This window comes from Lytechinus variegatus, chromosome 5 (genome assembly GCF_018143015.1).
Source record: "Lytechinus variegatus isolate NC3 chromosome 5, Lvar_3.0, whole genome shotgun sequence".
Lineage (NCBI taxonomy): Eukaryota > Metazoa > Echinodermata > Echinoidea > Temnopleuroida > Toxopneustidae > Lytechinus > Lytechinus variegatus.
Genome location: NC_054744.1, coordinates 21,894,048 through 21,916,479, shown reverse-complemented (window position 1 = coordinate 21,916,479; position 22,432 = coordinate 21,894,048). Strand labels below are relative to the sequence as shown.

Genomic DNA, 22,432 nt, shown 5'->3' with positions numbered 1-22,432 from the left:
TATTTGCCAAGAGTATCGTTTTGTTTCCAATACTTGTTAAGGGTAGGGTTTCACACGCCAATACTTGTTAAGGGGTGCATTTTCAGAATATGGAAATTACGTGTTTAGGGTGCTTTTCGAGACCCCATGGTCGCGCATGGTATCCACTCGTGAATGGAAGTGGCCCCCCCCGGGCAAAAAAAAAAAATCTTACCTTTGAAAAAGATTGGTGGGGGATGGATTTTCCTCGAACGCATACCAATTTTTTTTCTGCTATTTTCATAATAAACTTTAAATGAATTCAACTTTGCACTACTTAATTTTTTCAAAGACAAAATAACAAAATTACATCTCGTCATCATCATCACCACTATCATTAGCATCATCATCACCACAACCGTCACCACAACCATCATCATCACCAAGATAATTTTCATCATCGTCATTGCCATCATCATCTTTTTTTTTTCTTTATTTTTTCCCCATCCCTTCTTGTTTTTTTCTTCCAATATTCCTCCTTTTTTTTTAGAGCGGCACACCGTCATGCTCCCTCACTGATTATCCGCCTCTATATGCTTGGTGTTGTATAAATTGGCGGATACCTGAATGAAATACTGAAGAGAAAATAAGGAAAGGGAAAAAGTAAGAAGAAAAAGAAGATGAGGAGAAGAAAAAAAGAAAGCCAAACAAATGAAACAAAACAATGTCAAAATTTCGTAATAAAGTCTTCTACATGTACGTCAGTTTAATAATGATGTTTTCATTGAAATGAGAACAAAAAAAGAATTGAAACCATAGGCGGCGGAAGCGGGGACGTTCCCCCCTAAATTTGTTGTTGACCTTTTTTTTTTGCTTGTCAATTTATTTTCCTACGTCCCCCCTAAAATGTTTGGGTTGAGAGCCTTTTTTTTTGCTTGACAAAAAATTTTTAAGGTTGTCCCCTCCTAAAATTTGGGGCTTCCGCCGCCAATGATTGAAACAGGACTACATTATAATATAGTGTAAAGAAATAGAGGGAAGCTCCGAGACAATAAAAAGGTTGAAAAAGAAAAAAATGTGAAAACACAAAGCTCTCACAACATGAGCATAATAACAAATAATAACAAATAAGCGAGGACAAGTAGCTGAGGGACCCCCCCCCCCCCAACTCTCTCTCTAGTTATCTATCTATCTATCCGACTCGATTATATAAGAGAAGAATTTACTAATCAAAATATTATGAGCAAAAAGCACGAGCTGATATTTTTTATGAATATTCAAAACTGATAGAGAGACGCAATCGAATTATTCGATTGCGACAAAATTGATGATCTGAGAATTTATTGTTTTAAGGAATTCATTAAAAGCATAAAGTTGATCAGCATTAAAATATGGCAGGCGCAACGCATGAGCTAAAGCTTTATAGGCATACACCGATAAAAAATTTTAAGTATTTTTGGTAATCATGAAAAAAATTGATATTTCATGAAAGAAAGCTCAAATCCCGAGGAGGAATATTCTTATGAATTGACTTTAAAAAAAACTGTGGTAAGCCCCATTTAATATTTGATTATAAGTCGAATAAAACAGTAAAAGCTGACAAACGTTCGCGTGATATTTGGCAACCTCCCCCCCAAAAAAAAAAAAATAAATAAATAAATAAAAAATGAAAAAAAGTTTTTAACTATAATAATGATCGAAGGTAATTTTGTCATGCGTAGAACTGGACAAATGAAAAAAAGATTGTCACTAAAAAAATGAAGGTAATTTTGACCCACGTAAAATTTGGCGAGCCCCCCCCCCCAAAAAAAAAAGGAAAAAAGGTTTTAACAAGCAAAAAAAGGCTAAAAAGGAGAAAGAAGAGACAAGAATAATTATGAACGAAATATCCCCATTACAAATAATGCTGTGATCATCATAAGGGAGGGGTCGCATAACTAGTATGAACAACGTATTTAATTCCAAAATATTTACTACAAATCTCAATAGGGGGATCGGGCAGAAATGCTCACCCCCACCCCCACCCCCCCCCCCCCCGATCCGCCACTGATTCCAATCAATAATGACATTTATCTGCAATACTGATACTTTGGAATCAAGATACTGAAGATTGATACGCTTTACATAAATTATGAACGTCTGACAAAAAGATAATCTACCGATCACCTGACCGATCAGCTGACCAGTTCGCGTATCACTTCGGAGTTGATCACTCGTCGCAGCTGTGTGGAACGCTCACCGAAAATCAACAAAAAGGGCCTGAAATGTAAGTTTAATGATAATATATTTTAATTTGAACTACTTAATTAATACTTTTAATGTCTCCCCAACAAATGAAAGTCATATCACGTAACTCCAATTTGTATTAAGGCGTACATTTACCAAAGTCTTGGGTTGGAAATCAGAACAGCATTGTCTAACCCATATTTTTGGGTAATGTCGCCTATGAGGTCCATACATGTTAATGTTTGGACCTCATTGGTACTAGGAGTGCCTAATTTGCGTTAAGATTTTAACATGAATTTCTTCTTAATTCACAAAATCTTTCAGTTCATAATGTTCCTTATATTATTAAGAGTAAGTGTACCAAATTTCTCATTAAAAATTAAAGAAAATATAGGATTTTCTTGAAAAAACCTCGTGCAGTCATTTTCAGATTGAAAAAAAAAAATGGTACGGTACCCTATGTCTGCGCACTCTTCACTTTGCACACGATTCTGGGATTTCGATGAGAAAGGCTGTATTTTGAGGCCGTCACATGAAATGCTCTAAAATCATTATTTTCCACCATTTTGAGTTGCATGTTTTATGAATACGTGTCTATGTATTGCATGTGTAAAGTTTGTGTTCGTTGCGTACATATAATTTAGAATCGCGCAGATACGCCTGTGTGCAGACAAGGGAGACTGCACAGACTTGGGGGAACTAGCCATACATAATATATATATATATAGGCCTATATATATATTTCTTTTTTGGGGGGTACGGCAGTGTATTTTATTGGCGGACACCATTATTTCAGTGCTTTGAAATGACCACTCGTAGTCTTGAGGACGCAATGATGATGATTTTTTTAAATATGTCATATATTTCTTCATCATTGACGTCTTGACACTCTCTCCATAGTGCCTTCAGCGAACGACCAAAACAAAGATGGATTCCCCAAAAAATCCATCCTTTTAAACCGAATTAAAGAGCATTCATTTAATTTTATTAATTCTTACACCTTCCTACGCCTAATGCGTAGGAAGGTTTTAAATATTACTATTTAAAAATGTAAAAAAATGAAGATTTCTTACCTAACTGATGCCGCGTAGACCCCTCGTTCCACATGTAAACAACGGAAATACAATAGCGTCGACCCTTGAACCGCTTATGTATGACGTACTTCCGGAAAGCAATGCCGTCTTAACGAACAATTTAGAGATAAAAAATCTTATTTAACAAATATCAAAATTTATTTTGTGATCATAAAAAATTTATATATATTTATATGAATTATTTATGATCACAAAATAAATTTTAATATTTGTTAAATAAGATTTTTTATCTCTAAATTGTTCGTTAAGACGGCATTGCTTTCCGGAAGTACGTCATACATAAGCGGTTCAAGGGTCGACGCTATTGTATTTCCGTTGTTTACATGTGGAACGAGGGGTCTACGCGGCATCAGTTAGGTAAGAAATCTTCATTTTTTTACATTTTTAAATAGTAATATTTAAAACCTTCCTACGCATTAGGCGTAGGAAGGTGTAAGAATTAATAAAATTAAATGAATGCTCTTTAATTCGGTTTAAAAGGATGGATTTTTTGGGGGAATCCATCTTTGTTTTGGTCGTTCGCTGAAGGCACTATGGAGAGAGTGTCAAGACGTCAATGATGAAGAAATATATGACATATTTAAAAAAATCATCATCATTGCGTCCTCAAGACTAGACCACTAGAGGGTATGCAATCAAGAAAAATTCGCATTTGCTAATTTATTACAAAATTTACCAACTGTTTTCTTGGCATCGCACTTGTGGTCGCATCTATGAAAAACAATTATTTTCATGCGTGGCAAATTACATCATGATTCCGTACGCGCTGGATGGGTAAAGATATTCTTTAGTATAATGATGTAAGAAAGAATTTGTGTGATTTTTATCATGAGTAAATTCTAAGTTGTTTTTTATATCGAATCTGAGAAGATGTTGGTAGGAAGTTGTGTTTGCTAATTAGTTTTTTTTTTTTTTAGCTGCATGCTCCATGGCAATTTCCAATATGCTCATTCGTATCAAGTTCTATCGATGCGCTGTCGATCGTCGACGGCTCTAATCACAGTAAACTTCGAACACGGGTACCTTGAGAACTAGCCGTCGACGATCACCCACAAGACACCACACCTCAACATTCGATCGAAGGAGCGGATTGAAATTCGGCAAATCATTGAATCGATCAGGCCGATATTTCCGTCAGAAAATATTTCAATTGTTAACTTAGTGCAAAACTATGTTATATGATTCTTTAAAGCATTTTTTGTCATTTAAAAGATAAATAAGGTAAAGTTCGATTTTTTTCGCCTTGTTTTTGCAATCTTGTTCTGTGTATTGCTCTGTGAAATTGAACTGCGAAAGTCTCACGGTACAAAATTGTTTTCGTACGCAGTATAATATGCACGTCCGGAATCATCACGTCCAGTACCAGTAATACAATACGTGGCTATACTTAGATTGGACAGGGGTGTGCGGCTGAAGACTCAAAACCCATACCCATTGACTGTTGCTTAATATATTACTTCACCAATGTAATAAAAAGTGCAATCTTGACCCAATAATCCCATTCTTATTTTGAAACCTATGATCATTTCAAAGCATACATATTCCACTTTATCATGATATAAAAATAATTTGGGCATAGGTGAAAATAATTATTTTGTAAAATGTAGCATTTTTAGATCAAAACTTCCACCTACATTACAAAATGTTCAAATAAATTCAAATTCATGACCTGAAAGAATGATTCTTCTTTTCAATGATACCAAAATCATGAATATATATTTAGAGCAGCAATGACCAAATTTACAGAGGTATATTTTAAAGATACAATAATTGATAATTAATAATTTTTTTCTTCTCTAGTTATTTTGAGTGGTTCCCCCCCTTTTGTATTGTGTGCCCTGGTACAAAGTATAGTAGTCTACATGAAAATATATATACGATTAGACTTTAATGCTGTACAAATTTGTTTAATAGATTTTGGGGGGGCAAGTAAAATCTATTTTTATGCAAGTATTTTTCAACCATTTTATTGAAAATTACTTTTCTGACTGGGCAAGTGCTTTAAAAAAGTTATATAGCACCTTGAGGTATTTGGCTTCTTTTAAATTTTGCAAAAACCAGCCGAATACCCTCTAAAATACTCCCATATATGGCCCGACAATGCGGGTTGGTATTCAACTTGAACTATTGAACTATTTGGAACTATTCTGGTCTATTCTTTGCAATTATGCTCTGATTCAGGACCTATATTTATTCGTCTCTGATAAGCTGACTTATGGAGCTGTTCTTATCAGAGATGATTAGTATCCATTTTCACTATATCCATCCGATTCAGGCCAAATATGGACAGAGTCAGTCTAAATTTATTCATGAGAATTCATTTCTGGCATAACCGTAGCTCATTCGCCTGTTATTATTCTGTTTCAGAGTTTTGATCATGGTCTTTTTATTAACCATTAAGGAATGAATGTTCATCTTCAGATAGTAAAATTCAGGATCCATGATTTGCTGGCTATTGTTTTATGCATCATTTCTTTGAATGTGGTAAGCCAAACTAAAAGGCCTAAATTCACAAAGGTGGTTTTGAAACCATCGGTTGAACCTATGGTTTATGCAGATTTCATGTATAAATATTTACCGCGTATATTAACAAAATGTCCAATGCTGATGCGCGTTTTTTTTTGCGCCAAATTGAAGCCTGTTGTTGTGGTTAAGTACGCTATTTTATTCATGAGTTCACTGTTTTAACAGTGAGCCCATAAATTCAAAACAGTGGTCTTATGAAACAAACTGTGTACTTAACCATTGCAACAGGCGTCAATTTGGTGCACTGTGACAAAAGCGTGCATCAACATTTGACACTTGTCAGTATATGCATCAAATTAAGCATAATTTGTACAGGAAATCTGAAGAAACCATGGGTTCAACTGGTAAATTTCAAAACCACCTTTGTGAATTTGGGCCTTTACAGATTCATACAGTATATGAGGAGAGTAAGATTTAAATTTCGCACGTTTGCACTTAAAAATTTTAATAATTGTTTTCCCAGTGCCTTCAGAGCATATCATAAATGGCTATAATTTTGAGGTAATGCAATTATCAGTATCAATGGTACAATATGGAAATTTATGTAGATACAGAGATAGTACCCTGAAAACAATTTCCATTCTCATCCCCCAATTGATTCAGCATATAAAGAGAAAAGCAGATTTCCGTCAAAGAGATCATTTTAAGCTCTGAAATTCCTTTTTTTTTTTTTTATCTCATTCATAACAAGACTCCTTACCTTGAAAAGAATGTTTTTATTTATTTTTTTTTCTTCTTTGTTAAATTCAAACAGATATTGTCAGTGTATTGTCTCCCAGATTCGCAAGACATCATGAACACCAGACAAGATCGGGTAGAAAGAGGTAAAAAGTGCCACATGACATGAAGCTTAGCGATTGATCATGAGGCTGATTTCTGCAATTAATTGCATTCATTATTACATATGATCAGTTATAAAATCAACACAATGATCAATTGCTAAGCTTCATGTTAACAAAGCACTTGTAACATTGTAAGCATGTGGTTTATAAATATATCCAAGTCAAAATGAATATGATATAGATGGCTATATCTATAAATAATGCAGATTATACTGGATTCTAGACATTGACCTTTCTTGATCAGAATTAACCGGATTCGAATCTGATTCAACACCCAAAAATTTATGAAAGAGGTATTACATTTGAATATTTGGACAATTGAGTCCATTGTAATCCACAATCCTTTAGATATGCTTTCAGGACTGTGGGAAAGAACTAAGTACGTGATAGCAATATTACCATCCTTGTTGTAGCTACTGTAGCATCTTAGTTGTAAGGATCATTTTTCAACAAGCCATTCTTTTTATGATCCTCTCACTAAATGTATTATGTAACCATGCTTGCCTGTATGACAAATATCAATGAAATGTTTTTTTTTTAATCTTGGAATGAAAACTAATAAATGAAATTAATTAGTTAATCAGAAATTTCATATTGATGATCCTGCACAGGTAACGAAGAAGGGCCAGCAAGAAAGAAGAGTCGTATGGAACAATCATCGTCATCCTACCAGTTTCCAACAACTCTTGAGGACTTCCAGTACCAGTTCAATGAAAGTAGGTAGCAGTTTTTCATGAAAATATTGATTAGTATTCTCAGTTTTGGCCCCAGACTAAAAAGAAAATTGCCTTTTGGTCTGCATCTGCTTCATCTTATTTTTCCTTCGGTCTTATCTCACATGTTCTGATCCTAGTTCTTTTATAATTAGTTTGTATACTTACAATTTGGTTTATTTGCCATTTAGCCTGTTTATCATTTGGTCCAACACCTCTAAGTCTATATGATGAGATAAACTCTTTGGCCTGTATCCTAAAGTCGGGTTTAAATTATACCAGGGTCTAACACAGTGCTAAAATTATATGAGCAAAAATGAAATATTCTATTGTGTATCTCTTGCGTTTACTATTTTGTTGTTTTCATAATGAAACTGGAAATGCTTCACTTATCACTCCCAGACAATTATGAACAGTTTGAGTGTCAAATGAGTTATAAATTGTATGCGTGATGTTAGGGATTTGTGCCCAACTGGGCTCTTCATAGATAAACCACAAATTTAAACCAGGGTTTGATTTAAACCCGAGTTCAGAGTATGGGCCTCTATGATTAAAGTTTTCATTTGACAAAGAGCCTATTAATACGTAGACAAAGTGGAAACCACACCATCTTGGCATTAGGCTATGTGGATATTAGACTAAATAGTAAGTAGACCAAATGGGGTTTTTTAGTGGTTTTAGACTTTCAAACCCATATTCTGAAGTTTGGTTTAACTTAAATTAGGGTTTAAAGTTGAGGTTCAAGTATAGATTGCCAATTGTTACATAAATCACTAACAGTAGAAATATCATATTTCAGCTCATTTAGCTCTTAAATCATTCATAATTGTCTAGGAAGTATAAAAAGATGATCATCTTCACCATCAATGAATCAGGAAAGAGTGCAGTAAAAATAAGAAACATACAATGTAATAAAAATTCTGATACTTTTGGCTTCCCATAATTTTAGCACAGAGTTAGACCATGGTCTAAATCAATCCTGACTTCAGAATACGGGCCTCAGAGGTGTAGACCAAATGTTGGACCAAGGGAATATAAACTGACTAGAAACTAGAAATTTAGTTCTCTTTTCTATTAAATTATGTTTTAACATTCCTTCAAAAATATGTTCCAAACAATTTTTTGAAATTCATTGAATACATAATTTATTTTTTTAATTGATAAAAAATAGTGTGGAAGAATATTGTTATCATGTTGTTCCTTCCAAAATAATTATATTACTGAGAATAAAGGAGCCAAAGATGAAATCATATCTTGTTGGCATATGGTGATGAGAAAAATCCCTTCCTTTCCTCTTGTCATGTAGTAATTTTGCAGCATTTCAATATCCTGCTTCATGTGTAATTCTATCAAAGATCCCCTACCAGCATTGATATCAGGTATTTACACCTTGAGATATTCACTTTATCACTTTATGCTTATTAACAAATACTGGTAATTTAAGTTTGCGTAAGTGGAATACCACAGAAATCTGTTTGACTTAGAAATTTGGCTGCTATTAAACACCTTTTTCATAATCTTGTCTAAACATATATAGATAGATACTGTAGATAGATAGATAGATACTGTAGATAGATAGATAGATAGATATAATTTGCATTTTAAAAGACTTGCAGTCAAATCAAATCAGGTGTCAGTCCCAAAATCTAATGCAATTTATCTTTGCAATTGGTATTTGCACTAGCATCTTGCAATACTAAAAAAGACACAAGTTATGAAACTGCTTGTGAAATAAACTTCCTCATTTTGCTATTTTGTCTGAATACTTAAGTTGTTTGTACACAGAGAAAATAATCTAGGGAAGGAAATAGAAAATTCTTGGTTTTATTATTAAAACAGAGTTTACATCAATGCATGGCCATTGAGACCAAGGCCTTGGATGCCTTATTGAATGGCCTCATTTGCCCTCTTTTATGCTTTTCATACTGCATTTCTTTAACTTCATATTATTCTTAACCCCATACTATCTTTTTTTTTATTCCACACTGTATTAACCCCACACTATTTGCTTTAGTCAGGTTAACAACTTAACCCCTGACTACTGTATTGCCTCGTGAATATTGATGAATTTGCTACATTGAGCGTGAACATGCAACTGTGAGTGGCTACATGTAATTCTTAGCCCCACTTTTCCCTTATTAGCCTTTCGTTTCACACTGCATCTTTTAGCACCACAATAAGCCGGCTAACCCTGCTTTTTTGCAGGGCCAGATAGCACCGTACTATTTACCTTGCTAGCCCACCTTGATAAAACGTAGTGTGAAACTAATGTTTAAAATCACATCCTTTCCTCCCCCCCTAGCCCCACCAACTTCCCTGGGTTAAGGAAAATATGTGCAGTGTGAAAAGCATATTATTGGTCTTGGAGAGTTTTTTACACCTACATGTATTAATGCTCCAATTTTCGCAGCAATAGTGTGTCGTAAAAAAGTGACATTTTCCTTGAAAAATTAAATTTGAGGCTTTATAGAGGCTAACTGTTACCCGCTTTGTGATACTACAGTGTTCAGTGTTATCATCATAAGAATCTGCGTATCAATTTCAAATTGATTATGATGGTGTTTGCAGATGGTATTTCATCAACAAATATTTTCCTGGTTGCTCAGTTATAGGAAGGAAACAGTTTATTTTTGATGCAACAGGATGCAGAAAAGTGTATTTCCTTTCCCCTGAAGTGTATTTCCTTTTCCCTTCTTCATATTGCACATGGTGAACTGTAAACCTTCTCCACGTTACAAACTCCACCATGCAAACCTACAAAGATCACCTGATCATCTTTTATTTTATCCAGCAATTTCCCTCTTACGAACGGTTACTGACTCCCACGCCATGATGACACTCCCACCTTCCCCTGATATCTACCTTGTGCATCCTCCTCATTGAGACCAATTTTACTTCTTTCCTTTTTCACTCTGTAATATTGGTCTTCCCTTTCCTCTAATAATAGGCTATCCACTTCCATATTCCATGCTCCTTTCACAGGTTCATCATCTTCCCTTCTCAGCCAATGCCCCCTCTATCTCAAACCTCTTCTCAATACCACTGTAATGCCGAAGATAGTGTCTCCTATTTCTTCACATTCCATGTACCTGAGCCACTTGCTTTTCTGAAAAACAATTTCTGCCAAGCCCAACTTTCCATTATTAAAGCTTACTTGTGTTCTTTTTTGTTGTTGTTGCTCAGAATGGCTCTTTCTCTACTCCTTAAGATGGTCTTTTTTTGTTTTCTTCACATTCCACGTTTCTGAGACATTTACCATTGTTGAAACCCTCATAAATCTTGCCTTTTTTCCATTCTGATTGTCCCCTTTTTTGTCTTATTTTTTATACCAGAGGGCCAGCTAAGACACTCTGTCTCAGGGAAGCCATATGAATTTGAATTCAAGAAAGGTGATCCAACATACAACCAGAGGAGGTATGAGGCCCTTGGTAAAATCATCACACAACACATCTATAAACTCCTGGAGACAGAGACTAAGTTAGAAAGAATATACATCCCAGTGAGTGTTAAGTATAAATACTGTCTTTGGCTTTTAATAGTTAATCCCCTAAATGCCAGATTTGATGAATTTGTACAGTGCTCGAATACTATGATTTGGCGGAGATGCAGTGAAAATTACACAGGATGAATTTTGTGGCATGATGCTTTATTCACATTAAAAAAAAAAAAAAAAAAAAAAAAAAAAAAAAAATGAAATCAGTGAAATCATGAAATCAGTGTTTGCTGCAACTACTGGAATTTCTCTTTAAATTTGTGAATTTGCCATCCATCTGTTAGTGGGACTTTGTAACTATTGGTTCTTAATTACTGGGACCCCACTCTGGTAAATGAACCTGTCACAATTTGGATCAAGAAGCGTGTTTTTGCTGCTGTTTCATTCCTTCAGTTTGGAAAAAATAATACAGCCAGTCCCATATATTCAGCTCTGTGTGTTGCAGTGAGTGTGTCTCTACAAGAGAAAGTGAAACTAACTTAGGATCTTTGTGAAGTGACTGACCTTGCTGTTTATTAACCCCAGAAGACCATCATGGGTCGTAAAAGAAGCAGCAAAGGAGTACCTGGGAGATTCCTAAATCAGGCAGGTGCGGAAAAAGGGACTGCCAGTGGAAGCAGTAAAGCTGGAAAAAACACATTTGCAGCATTGAGTGAAAGTGAAGGGAAAAAAGAGGAAGGTGTGTTCATCAGTTTGACTGATGTCATGGAGAACTTTGAAGATGATCAGGACCGTGAAAAACTAGCTCAAATCACTATGAAAGCTGTGCAAGCTGCTGTCCAGGCAGCAATACCAGCAGTGATTAAAGCAGTGAAGGATACCTTCATCTCAAAGGAGGAAATGAATCCTCACATCCTCCGATCTCAATTCAAAGTGGATGCTCTTGAGCAGTATACTCGCCGAGAGAATCTCCGTTTCATGGGAATCCAGGAGTCTGATGATGAGAATGTAGATGACCTTACAAGAAAGATCGTCAAGGTGGCAGATAAAGCAGGTGTTAAGATTTCAGAAAGCGACATCTCTACCTGTCATCGCCTGGGATCCCCAACCAAAAGCAAAGGCAAACCAAGACAAGTCATCATGAGGTTCACAACAATGAAAAAAAGAAACGAATTGTATGACAGCAGATTTAAATTGAAAGGGAAAGATGCCTGCAAAGGTGTCTTTATAAACGAGGACCTTACAACAGTCAGGTACTCCATCCTCATGGCAGCGAAGAAGGCGACCACTGTAAAGGGTGTGTCCACAAAGAATGGCAACATTATATGTAAAATGAACGATGACACTTACAAGACTCTTCGGTCACCAGATGACCTCTTTGACATTGGAGTGGACGATGTCGCATACGACAATTTTGGCCTCCACATTTTGGCTTGACTTTCTTGATTTCTAGAACCATGCAGGCACTGCATCATGTTACTTCCATAAATAATGATTAATAGTAATGTAACTGATGATATAGAGATAATCTCTGCAAATTTATGTCCAAGTTCATTTGATGTTAAGGTAAACAAGATTACTGAAAATGCTTTAAATGTTTCACATGTAAACATAAGATCCTTACAAAAAAATATTGATAGTTTACGATTACTATATGAATGTTCGTTGCAAACAAAATTTCATGTGATTGGGTTATCTGAAGTTTGGAATGTATCTTTTCCACAGATGTTAGGTTTACAAGGATATTCATTAGAAGTTCAGTGTCGAAAAGCGCCTCAAAGAGGGGGAGGTGTTGGCGCATATATTCATTCATCTGTACCATACAAAGTACTAAGTCCCAGTTTTGAAGTAAAACATACTGAATCCATTTGGATTGAAGCATCATTTGAAAAGCAGACATATCTTATTGGCATACTTTATAGAAAACCAAACACAGATGTATTAGAATTTCAGGAAAGTTTACTTGATGCACTTGAAACCTTAAAAGTGGATAAAACAAAGTGCATTTTAATGGGTGATTTTAACATCAATATGAATAACCCTGGAAATACAGAAGAGGATTTTATTTCAGCTTTACAATGTATGCAATTTCAACAACTTATTAAGGGTCCGACAAGGGTGAATAATTTGTCAAGTTCTTTGATTGATCATGTGTATTCAAACTTCATTTCAAAATGTGTTTATTCAGGTACAATAAATACCGATATTTCTGATCATTTTCCCATTTATGTTATATTTTAAAATGAATTAAAGATGCAAAAGGTCAAACAGAAGATATTTAAGAGGAATTATAGGTATTATAATAAGGTCAGTTTTTGTGAAGAGCTCTCTGCTCAAGACTGGAGTGATATTGAAAATAAGACAAATGTAAATGATGCTTATGATGTATTCTTACAAACTTTTGGAGCCATTTGTAACAAACACGCCCCAATTTTGAAGTGTTCTGTTGTAAAGAAAAGGGCAGGGAACCCAGGGATAACAAAAGCTATAATGAAATCAATCAAAACAAAACATAAGCTTTATTCTAAAATGATTTCATCTAACCACCAGCCACAGCATGTTGAAAAATATAAGAAGTTTCGGAACATCTTGACAAATGTTTTAAGAAAAGTGAAAAGGGAATATTACAGCTGCCTATTCATGACTCATAAAAATGACACAGGTCAGACCTGGAAAGTGATAAATGACCTCCTCCATAGTGGTAACAGTAGATCAAAGGTCACACAGGTTGAAAAGTTGTGCTCAGAATCAGATACCAATGGAGGGAGGACTCACGTTTCTTCTGCAGAGGAAATCGGACAGGTTTTTAATAACTTTTTTGTAAATGTGGGTCCGAAATTAGCAAGTAACATACAGGAAGACACTGCTGGTCGTAGCTTTAGGGATTATCTTTGTGATAAAAGTAAAGGTAAAATGGCTTTTAAACCAGTTACAGAATATGAGGTCCAATGTCAATTATTGTCTCTGAATGTAAATAAAGCATGTGGTCATGATAATATCCCAGCTAGGTTAATAAGGGATGCAGCAGATTTTATTGCTAGACCATTGTCTCATATTTTTAATCACTCACTTCATACAGGAAGAGTTCCAAATTCAATGAAAGTGGCCAAAGTCACACCTATCTACAAAAAGGGTGAAAGGGATAACCCTGGTAATTATCGTCCAATATCTGTCCTTCCATTATTTGCAAAGATTTTAGAAAGAATGGTAAATGATAGATTACTTGTCTTCTTGGAAATGAATGAAACATTGTATAAGCATCAGTATGGTTTTAGGAAAAAGTTTAGTACAAAACTTTCCTTAATTAACCTGATTAATGATGTTATCAAGTCGATAGACAATAGAATGGTTACAATTGGAATTTTCATTGATTTTAAAAAGGCTTTTGATACGATAGATCATACTATTTTGTTCAAGAAATTAGAACACTATGGGTTGGAAGGTATGCCCCTTCAATGGTTTATGGATTACTTATCTGATAGATTTCAGTTTGTAACTTATAATGGGGCACTCTCTGAGTACAGTCCAATAACTTGCGGCGTACCTCAGGGGTCTGTTCTTGGACCAACTCTGTTTCTTTTGTATATTAATGATTTACCAAGGTCAAGTAACTATTTCACTTTTAGACTGTTTGCTGATGATTCCAATTTGTTTCATACATTTCAAGCTGGAAAATTTGAGATAGATCTGGGAGAAGTGACCCTAGAATTAAAGAAAGTTCTGAATTGGTGTAATGTCAATAGAGTTACTATAAATTTGTCAAAGACAAATTATATGCTAATTAGAGGGAAGAGACAGGCAATTAAGGTAAGAGAGAAAATTCATCTCATGGACACAGAGGTGCATGAAGTAGATGTTACAACATTTATTGGAGTAGACATTGATAAACATTTGACATGGAAAAATCATATTGCAAAAATTAAATTATGCATACGCAAGAAGGTTGGTATTCTATATCGACTGCGACACTTCGTACCACGAAGTATTTTGATTCTGCTGTACAAGACATTCATACAGCCCCACATCACATATGGTATTGAAGTCTGGGGTGGAGCTAGAAAAAGTTTTCTAGATTCTATATTATTAATTCAAAAAATGGCAGTGCGTGCGATAACATTCAGTACATATATGACAAGATCAGCACCATTATTCAGGGTTCTTAAGATACTTGACATTTACCAACTGTATAGATTATCTATCTGTAGTTTTATGTACGATCTAATTAATACAAATTTGCCACATTCACTGCTGCAATATTGTTCACTGATTAAACATAGATATAATACAAGGCAAAAGGAAGACGATAACCTGTATGTACCAAAGGTTAGGACAAGCTTGGGAAAAGAGTGTTTATCCTATGTAGGCACAACTTCTTGGAATGAGCTACCAACCAAAATTAGAAGGAAACCATCAAGATCAAGTTTTCGTAAAGCTATTGTCGAACATCTGTTGGAAAAATGAATTTTGATACCATCTATATTTTTTATCATCTAGATATCTTTCATATGTAAATACTGTTAACTAATTTTGTTAAATTGTTATGTAGTCATTGCTAGCGTGTACTAGTAGACTCACGATTTTCATTCTTAAAAACATGTTTCTATCTATCTAGACTAGAAGGGGCCAGACTTGACTAGCATCCATGCTATTTTCTGGTTCCTATTATCCTTGCTTTTCTATGTATTCATAAATTATTGTCTGTAAACTTGTAAAATTTGTATTATCATTGCATTGGATAATAAATTCATTCATTCATTCATTCATTATCGATCTTTAGGTTGATACAAATGGCCTTTCAGTTGTGCATTACCCCTGTTTACAGTTTCTATTGCACCTTATAACCAAAATTATTATTTTATCCTTTTGCTGTGGTTAAGCATTTGTATAGCCCTTCCTCTACATTAGTTGCAATATATCTGCAACGTATATTCTGCAGCTTTTGAGACCAATTGGCCATGCCTGTGTGTGTGGTGCTAAAGTTGTGCAATATTTTGTAATTGATTGTCAAACCCCGAATTGATTACAAATTTGACTTACAGTACTTACTAGAATAACATTATCTTGTGGCTATTAGCGTTAATTAGGCCATATTCTGTTGAATAGAGGTAGCTCCAGTACTAGCCATAGTAAGCCAGTTCGTAGTTCATTTCTGCGCATGATCAAAAGATTCTACGCATGATTGGAGGAAGGTCATTTGTACTAAAGTGACATGGTGATTTAAAATCTAATCGGAGATAAGCAACATCTTTGATGTCTTGATTATTCATATATTCTTTTGAATTGTGGTTTTCATTTACGTCCACAAAAAACAACGCGTCAACGAACGACTGATATTTCACAGTTTGCAAAGTACATTGTGCAACATGCTATGATATGCATTCAAAGTAGGAATGCAACAAATACCGTCATTAAGTGTTAATTGGTGTGCTATTCTAGTCACCTGGTTTATTCAATTTCTTCATCCTGCTATGTAAGGCATGCTTACATAGTATCTTGCTTTGAAATCTGCCTATCATAATGAAAGAAATGAAAGGTCATTTGACCAAAATTGTCCATGAAGTAACTACGAACTGGTCTATTTATTCTTTCGTTCTCTCTCTCACTCAGACAGACCATCAAGATAATGAGCCTAGAAGCTTTGTGTTTGTCAGTAAGAATGCCTTAACAACCAGAGGCAAGTTGCTGGTTCTAATCAATGGTTCCGGTGCTGTCAGAGCAGGCCAATGGGCTAGAAAGCTGATCATCAATGATTGCCTTGATAGCGGCACTCAGCTTCCCTATATCAAGAAAGCATTAGAGGTATTTCACTTGTATTCAATTCATGTTTGTCTGGCATGTTTAGCAGGGAGACAAAGGTTCCACTTTTCTATGACAGCTGCAGCAATATTGAAAACTTAACAGAGTTAGTATTCAGATAATGTCTGCAGATTACAATCATCGAGTGGGGGGAGGGGGATCAAGTTTGTCACAACAGAAGTTTTCATTTTAAGTTCCCATGCATTCCTTCATAGATTAAGCATGTATTGAGTCTTTTTCTCAAAAGTACATATATGTCTGATGAAATATGTTTATAATATTTTTCAGACAAAAATGTACCTTATTAGTGTTGTTTATCAAAAGGACATGATGAAATGTATTGGTGGTTTTTTTTTTAATTATTTTCAAATTCAATGAATAAGATCAAAACAACATTGTTTTATAGTGATAAAGAAGCATTGACTTAGCATGAACTAATGATATCACGCTCTCATCGAAACCAAAGCAGATTTGAATCAGTTTTCATGTACAGTAATCTAATACATAGGATAGGTTTAAAAAAAACATAAACAAAATTCAATTTTGCACTGTTTACTTTGAAATCTGGCAATTAATATATGTGATATTATTAATCTTCATAGGAGGGGTATGAGGTCCTTGTCATGAATACCAATGAAAACAGAGGCCAAGATTCAAGTAGGAGAAGTGTGCCAATTAGGGTAAGTTTAAGCATTTAGGCCTGGTAATTGCCAAAGCCTAATCTTGATTTGGAGTTTACTTTTAACTAGGCCCGAATCATTACATTTATTTTAAAAACATTTAACAATTTTTAAAATAGATATTAGACTACAACAGTACATCAATGTGTAGGGGAAGGCGGGGTAAGTTGTGACAGTTTTTGCTTTTTGCATGTTAGAATTGATATGATTAATAATCTTGTCGAAATAAGTACCTTGCCTTGAAATTTAATTCTTCTGAAATATTTTCCACCTATATATAACTTTCTATCCCCACACTGAAAGTCATTGTGACCTTTGAAAAAAACGATGTCAAATGGCTCAACTTGCCCCATGTATGGGGTAAGTTTGAGCCACCTTCTGGGGTAAGTTGAGCCACAAAACTATGTACAAAATGTATGGGGGAGAACCAGCATGTCAATTTCTTGTTTAAAGTCTTTTCACTTGCTAATTCTCTATAAATACTAACATCATGTAAAAGGAAAAGAGCAGTCATGTAAATTTGCTCCTTTCAGCCTGCATTTCAATCGATTTTTATGGTTTGTTTGTTCTTTAAGATACATTACCATAGGAATTACCATGGCTCAACTTGCCCCATGCTGTTTGGCTCAACTTACCCCAGTCCGAACTTAGTGCGATAATTTTGTATCCACACATTTATTATGCATCCATCATAAAAAAGACTATGACAAGAATGAAGATCCATACCTGGACTAATAATGTTGTTATCATGTCTTTATTATATTTAAAGACGTGTGTGTTTATAAAGCACTTGTCTATTTCACACTCTTTTTTACTTTTTTGGCTGAAATTCATATTTTTCCCTCTAAAAAAATACTTTTTGTTTCAAAGTTGGAAACAATGTGGTGGGGTTAGGGGTTATGCTATGGGTCATCAATACATGACACCACCACAATGTCTGACTCATTCATTATTGGCCTGGGGCTGGTGGCTCAACTTGCCCCTATGCTCAACTTACCCCGCCTTCCCCTACATGTAGGAGTGGGTTCAGATCTTGTTGGATAAGACACAGTAGTTTCTGAGAGGCTGACTATTGTTTAAAAACAATGCAGCCCCTGAAATGATATTGTTTTCAACCTGGCTAGATACTATTGTGTGGGACTTGAATGGATGAGACAGGATCAAATTTTTGTCATTCTTACAGGCATAAAAACACATTTTATGCTACTGGGTAATCCAAGAATAAATAACAAAATAATCACTAGAATAATTAATTGTTAACTTTTATGCTTTTGGGGGTCCTTTTTTTTACTTTAAAAAAGGGGAGGATCATATCAACTTTAGAATGGAGTCGTAGAGCATTATGGGTTCAAAGCAAAAGGTCATTCAATTACCCAAACGATTGCCATAATTGGCAAAATGGTTATGATTTTAGCGGCAGCTTTAACAGCATTATTACATTTTGACCCAGCCTTAATTTGCAATTCATTTCAAGACATATAATGGATATTTGGCCCCAAACTAGACTTGCAATTGATCACAAGTTTCTTGCAACACCCTCCAATAATCTGTGTCCTGTCTATGACCCATTCCTTCTTGTTTACAAACTCCTGCTTTGAAATGTATGAATGAGTTTAATATTCCTTGTTGATGTCCTCACCTTCTGTAATCAACAAACTTGCTTTTGTTTTTGCATTTTCTCGTTGTAAATTGCAAATTCTGCTCATGTGTATTTCAAGCAAGTTTGTCCTTTGTAACATCCAGCCTGTCAATGAAAGATACCCTGATGGGATCATTCCTTGTTCTTGCTATGAATGAAGTACATTTATTTCCAACGAATAAAAGCAACAATACATTTTATGAATTTGAAAAAAAACAATGGAGGTAGCAACTCAGAAAGCACAGCTTGTGATGAGTGCACCGTGACATAAACAATAAATACATAGTACATGAAAGAAACTTTTCTAAACAGAGTACAATACAAAACAAGGGGGGAAATGGGGGGGGGGGGGGGGCAGGGCAACTTTATAAAAAATACTAGTATGTCATTTGAAACAGAAAATAAATCGTCAAACCAATCATCCCACAACTAAATATATAAAGCAAATCACAAAATTTAGGGACCAGACGTTTGTTTTTTAAAGTTTTGTCTTAAAGTTATTTAGAGTAGATGCATTTCTGATGTCTGTAGGTAAATTGTATGAATAATCTTTCAATTGTATTTCTTCTCACTCTGTTATAGAAAAGTTCTAGTCCATATGAGCATGGTGTCTATGTATGGGATAAGTTTATTGCCAGTCGACCTGTCAGACACGTTGCTATAGTTGCACACAGCATGGGTGGCAGCGTCACAGAACATATAGTGAGTATTTCAAACGCTTAAAAAATTGATGACTACTCGATTATAACAGTTCTTGCTCAAACCAGCCATTCTTTGAAACCACTGACCCCTTTTCTTTTCTGGATTTATCATCTAAGAGAAATAACAGATCTATATATATTCATCATTAATCATTCTCAGGAGTGGGGGGTTATAATGGCTGCTTTGAATGAATGAAAATTGCTTCAAATCGTTATAAGCACAAAATAGTTGTATTTTGCCTGAATACACATTTTGTATTGAATCTACATATGAAATCACATTCTAAAAACATTTTGGCTTAATTGTATGCCCTGATCATTGAATATGAAGCTTAACTAACCTCTGACCAGAGGACATCATACCTTTGTTTTTCCTCAAATGATGATCAAATTCAAAAGAAAAATGTCCTGGCAATAACCGTAAAAATTAAGTTTCTGCCAGGGGGGGGATTAGTTGATATGGTCCCCCTTCCCTATCAGAGTCAGATATGGTCTACAACCCACGATGTCCACTTTCTATTTGGTCTAGGCCCATATAGCCTAATCCTAGTTTGACTGCAACCAGTTTATTCTCCAATCCATTTAGTCTTATTGCCATTAAGCCTGTATATCATTTTGTCTAATTTCCATTTCGTCTGATACCCTTGTCATCTAATATCTAATTTGTCTTACACTACTGTCAATATGAATAGATGACATGGTGACGAAGTGTGTAATGGTAAATACATAAAACTAAATTAGATCATCGGGGCATTAGACTGAATAACAAATGGCCTATTTAAGCAATGGTTTGATGAAATGGCAATTACATAGATCAAGTCGGTTGAGGCAATATGATGTTTAATAGACGATCTGAGAATTAGACCATCTGCTTGGATGCAAATACAAATCATTGTGCAATATCAACGACTAAATAATGGATTAGATGATTTGAGAATTAGACCTTCTGATGGTAGGCCACATGAATAAAAGTCAGTGTTAGATGTGCAATATTAAAGGAAACCAAAACCAAAGAAGAGAAGTAATCTTATTGGAAAGAGTAAAATGAGATGAACAATTTAAAAAAAGTTTCATCAAAATCGGTTATGAAATAAGCAAGTTATGGGAGTTTGAAAACTATTGGTTTACTTTCTATGGGCATCCTTAAATTGGAAAACGTGCTTCAAAATGACTGATTTTGTGGACAACTCTCCATTTGTTTTGTACACAAATTTTCAGATTTTCCTCATTATCTTTCAAATCGCATCTTGCCTCCTTCTGAGCACAACATATGTCATTGGAAAATATAATCCACACCATATATGTCAAGGTCAGGAGGAGAAAATGTGAAATATGTAAAATAAAGGGGAAAATCTGAAAATATGTGTAGAAAACAAATGGAGAGTTGTCCACAAAATCAGCCATTTTGAAGCATGTTTGCCAATTTGAGGATCCACATACTAAGTACAACAAGACTTTTTAATCAGCCATAACTTGCCTATTTTATAACCGATTTTGATGAAACTTTTTTTAAATTGTTCCTCTCATTTTACTCTTTCCAACAAGATTGCTTCTCTTCTTGGGTTTTGGTTTCCTTTAAATTGAATTGTCCATACTTGTGTTTTTCCTCACACTAGGCCAGTAAAAGAGAGCAATCCTTCTTGAAGAAAGTATTTGCTGTTGCTTTCACCGACTCCGTCCACTCCATGGCAACACTTGGAATTTCACACAACATCAAGAATTTTTTTGCAAAGGTAATCATGTACTGTAATTGTTTAAATATTTTTGTATTTTATGTTTTCTATGTTCAATGTCAGTTTGTTGAACTGGGATAAGATTTTTGTTTTTCATTGTACAAAGGCTAGTGAATAGCTTTTCAGGATTTCCTGAATTTGGGCATTTGGTTGAGGGCTTACAAAGAGATTAGGGGATCATTTCATTGAAACAATTTTTTTAAGATTTTCTCATTGGAAATATGTTATAAGCTACTGAAATCCTTAGATCTGATTGGCTGAGAGTAATTTATTCAGTGGAAATCACTCAATGCATCTGTTATGTGTGAGATGCCCCCAGGAATTATGTTAAAGCAGTTATTACAGCTACACATATTTACAAAGAGCGCTTCCCTGTGGTTATTTGAAATTCATTGTAGTATCCAAAGAAGGGATTCTCTTTTGCCAGAATTTACTCTATGATTATCTCCTTTTTCTTTTTCTTCAGCACACTGTTAACTGGGTTTCCTCTGTGCAGCCACTGGACACACCCAGACCATCCAAGAGACCTCTGGATAGCAAACAAGTCTCTGCTGGCACCCAGGTCCATGCTGAAACCTCCTGGACCAGTTTCAAGTCAGTCTTCAAGTTCCTCAAGAGAAAAGAGACCGAACTGATGACCAAGGAGCGGGGTCAGACTGGACATAACCCAGGCGTGAGCATCGCACACGATGAGGACCTGGATGATGATGACGATGACAGTACTCTAGAACTAAGAAAGGAATCCTCGGATGATGATAGTCAGGATAAAGAGATCGGTCAGGGGGATCAACCTAAGGGAAGGTCGGGTGCTGGTATTGATATTTCATCATCGGACGAAGACACAGAAGCTAGTTTTGATTTCCAGCGGTACAGCGAGGAATTATGATGATAGTTTGGCAGCTTCATCTGCTGGTATGAAAACTCTTTATTCAGTCAGTGAGCTGTGCATTGTGGCATGTGCCGGTCCGACCGACGTGGGCAGAAGTCTTGGATTGATGCAAGGTTTCAGGTTTGAGCCTAGGTCATGATGGTGATGTTAGAGGTCGGTCAGATAAAACAGACTTAGGGCTTGACTGTCCTGATTGTGGACA

At 35.3% G+C, this 22,432-nt stretch overlaps 1 protein-coding gene and 1 long non-coding RNA gene across 3 annotated transcripts in view; one reads left to right on the top strand and one right to left on the bottom strand.

Moving 5' to 3' along the window:
* Window positions 1–3,291, bottom strand: part of LOC121415731 — a 19,707-nt gene extending 16,416 nt beyond the window's left edge. Inside the window, exon 1 of the long non-coding RNA XR_005970040.1 lies at window positions 3,258–3,291. This is a non-coding gene — a long non-coding RNA (uncharacterized LOC121415731). The remainder of the gene's footprint in view (window positions 1–3,257) is intronic.
* The window catches only part of LOC121415730 (cotranscriptional regulator FAM172A homolog), a 24,212-nt gene extending 1,780 nt beyond the window's left edge, over window positions 1–22,432 (top strand). Inside the window, exons 2-10 of one of the 2 annotated variants that reach the window (XM_041609056.1) lie at window positions 5,646–5,762; window positions 6,559–6,628; window positions 7,258–7,362; window positions 10,692–10,858; window positions 16,400–16,591; window positions 17,191–17,268; window positions 19,490–19,609; window positions 21,225–21,341; window positions 21,808–22,432. In XM_041609056.1, coding sequence (XP_041464990.1) covers window positions 5,682–5,762; window positions 6,559–6,628; window positions 7,258–7,362; window positions 10,692–10,858; window positions 16,400–16,591; window positions 17,191–17,268; window positions 19,490–19,609; window positions 21,225–21,341; window positions 21,808–22,227 — 1,350 coding nt within the window. In that variant the 5' untranslated portion in view covers window positions 5,646–5,681 and the 3' untranslated portion in view covers window positions 22,228–22,432. The remainder of the gene's footprint in view (window positions 1–5,645; window positions 5,763–6,558; window positions 6,629–7,257; window positions 7,363–10,691; window positions 10,859–16,399; window positions 16,592–17,190; window positions 17,269–19,489; window positions 19,610–21,224; window positions 21,342–21,807) is intronic. The other variant, XM_041609057.1, reaches the window with a different exon arrangement.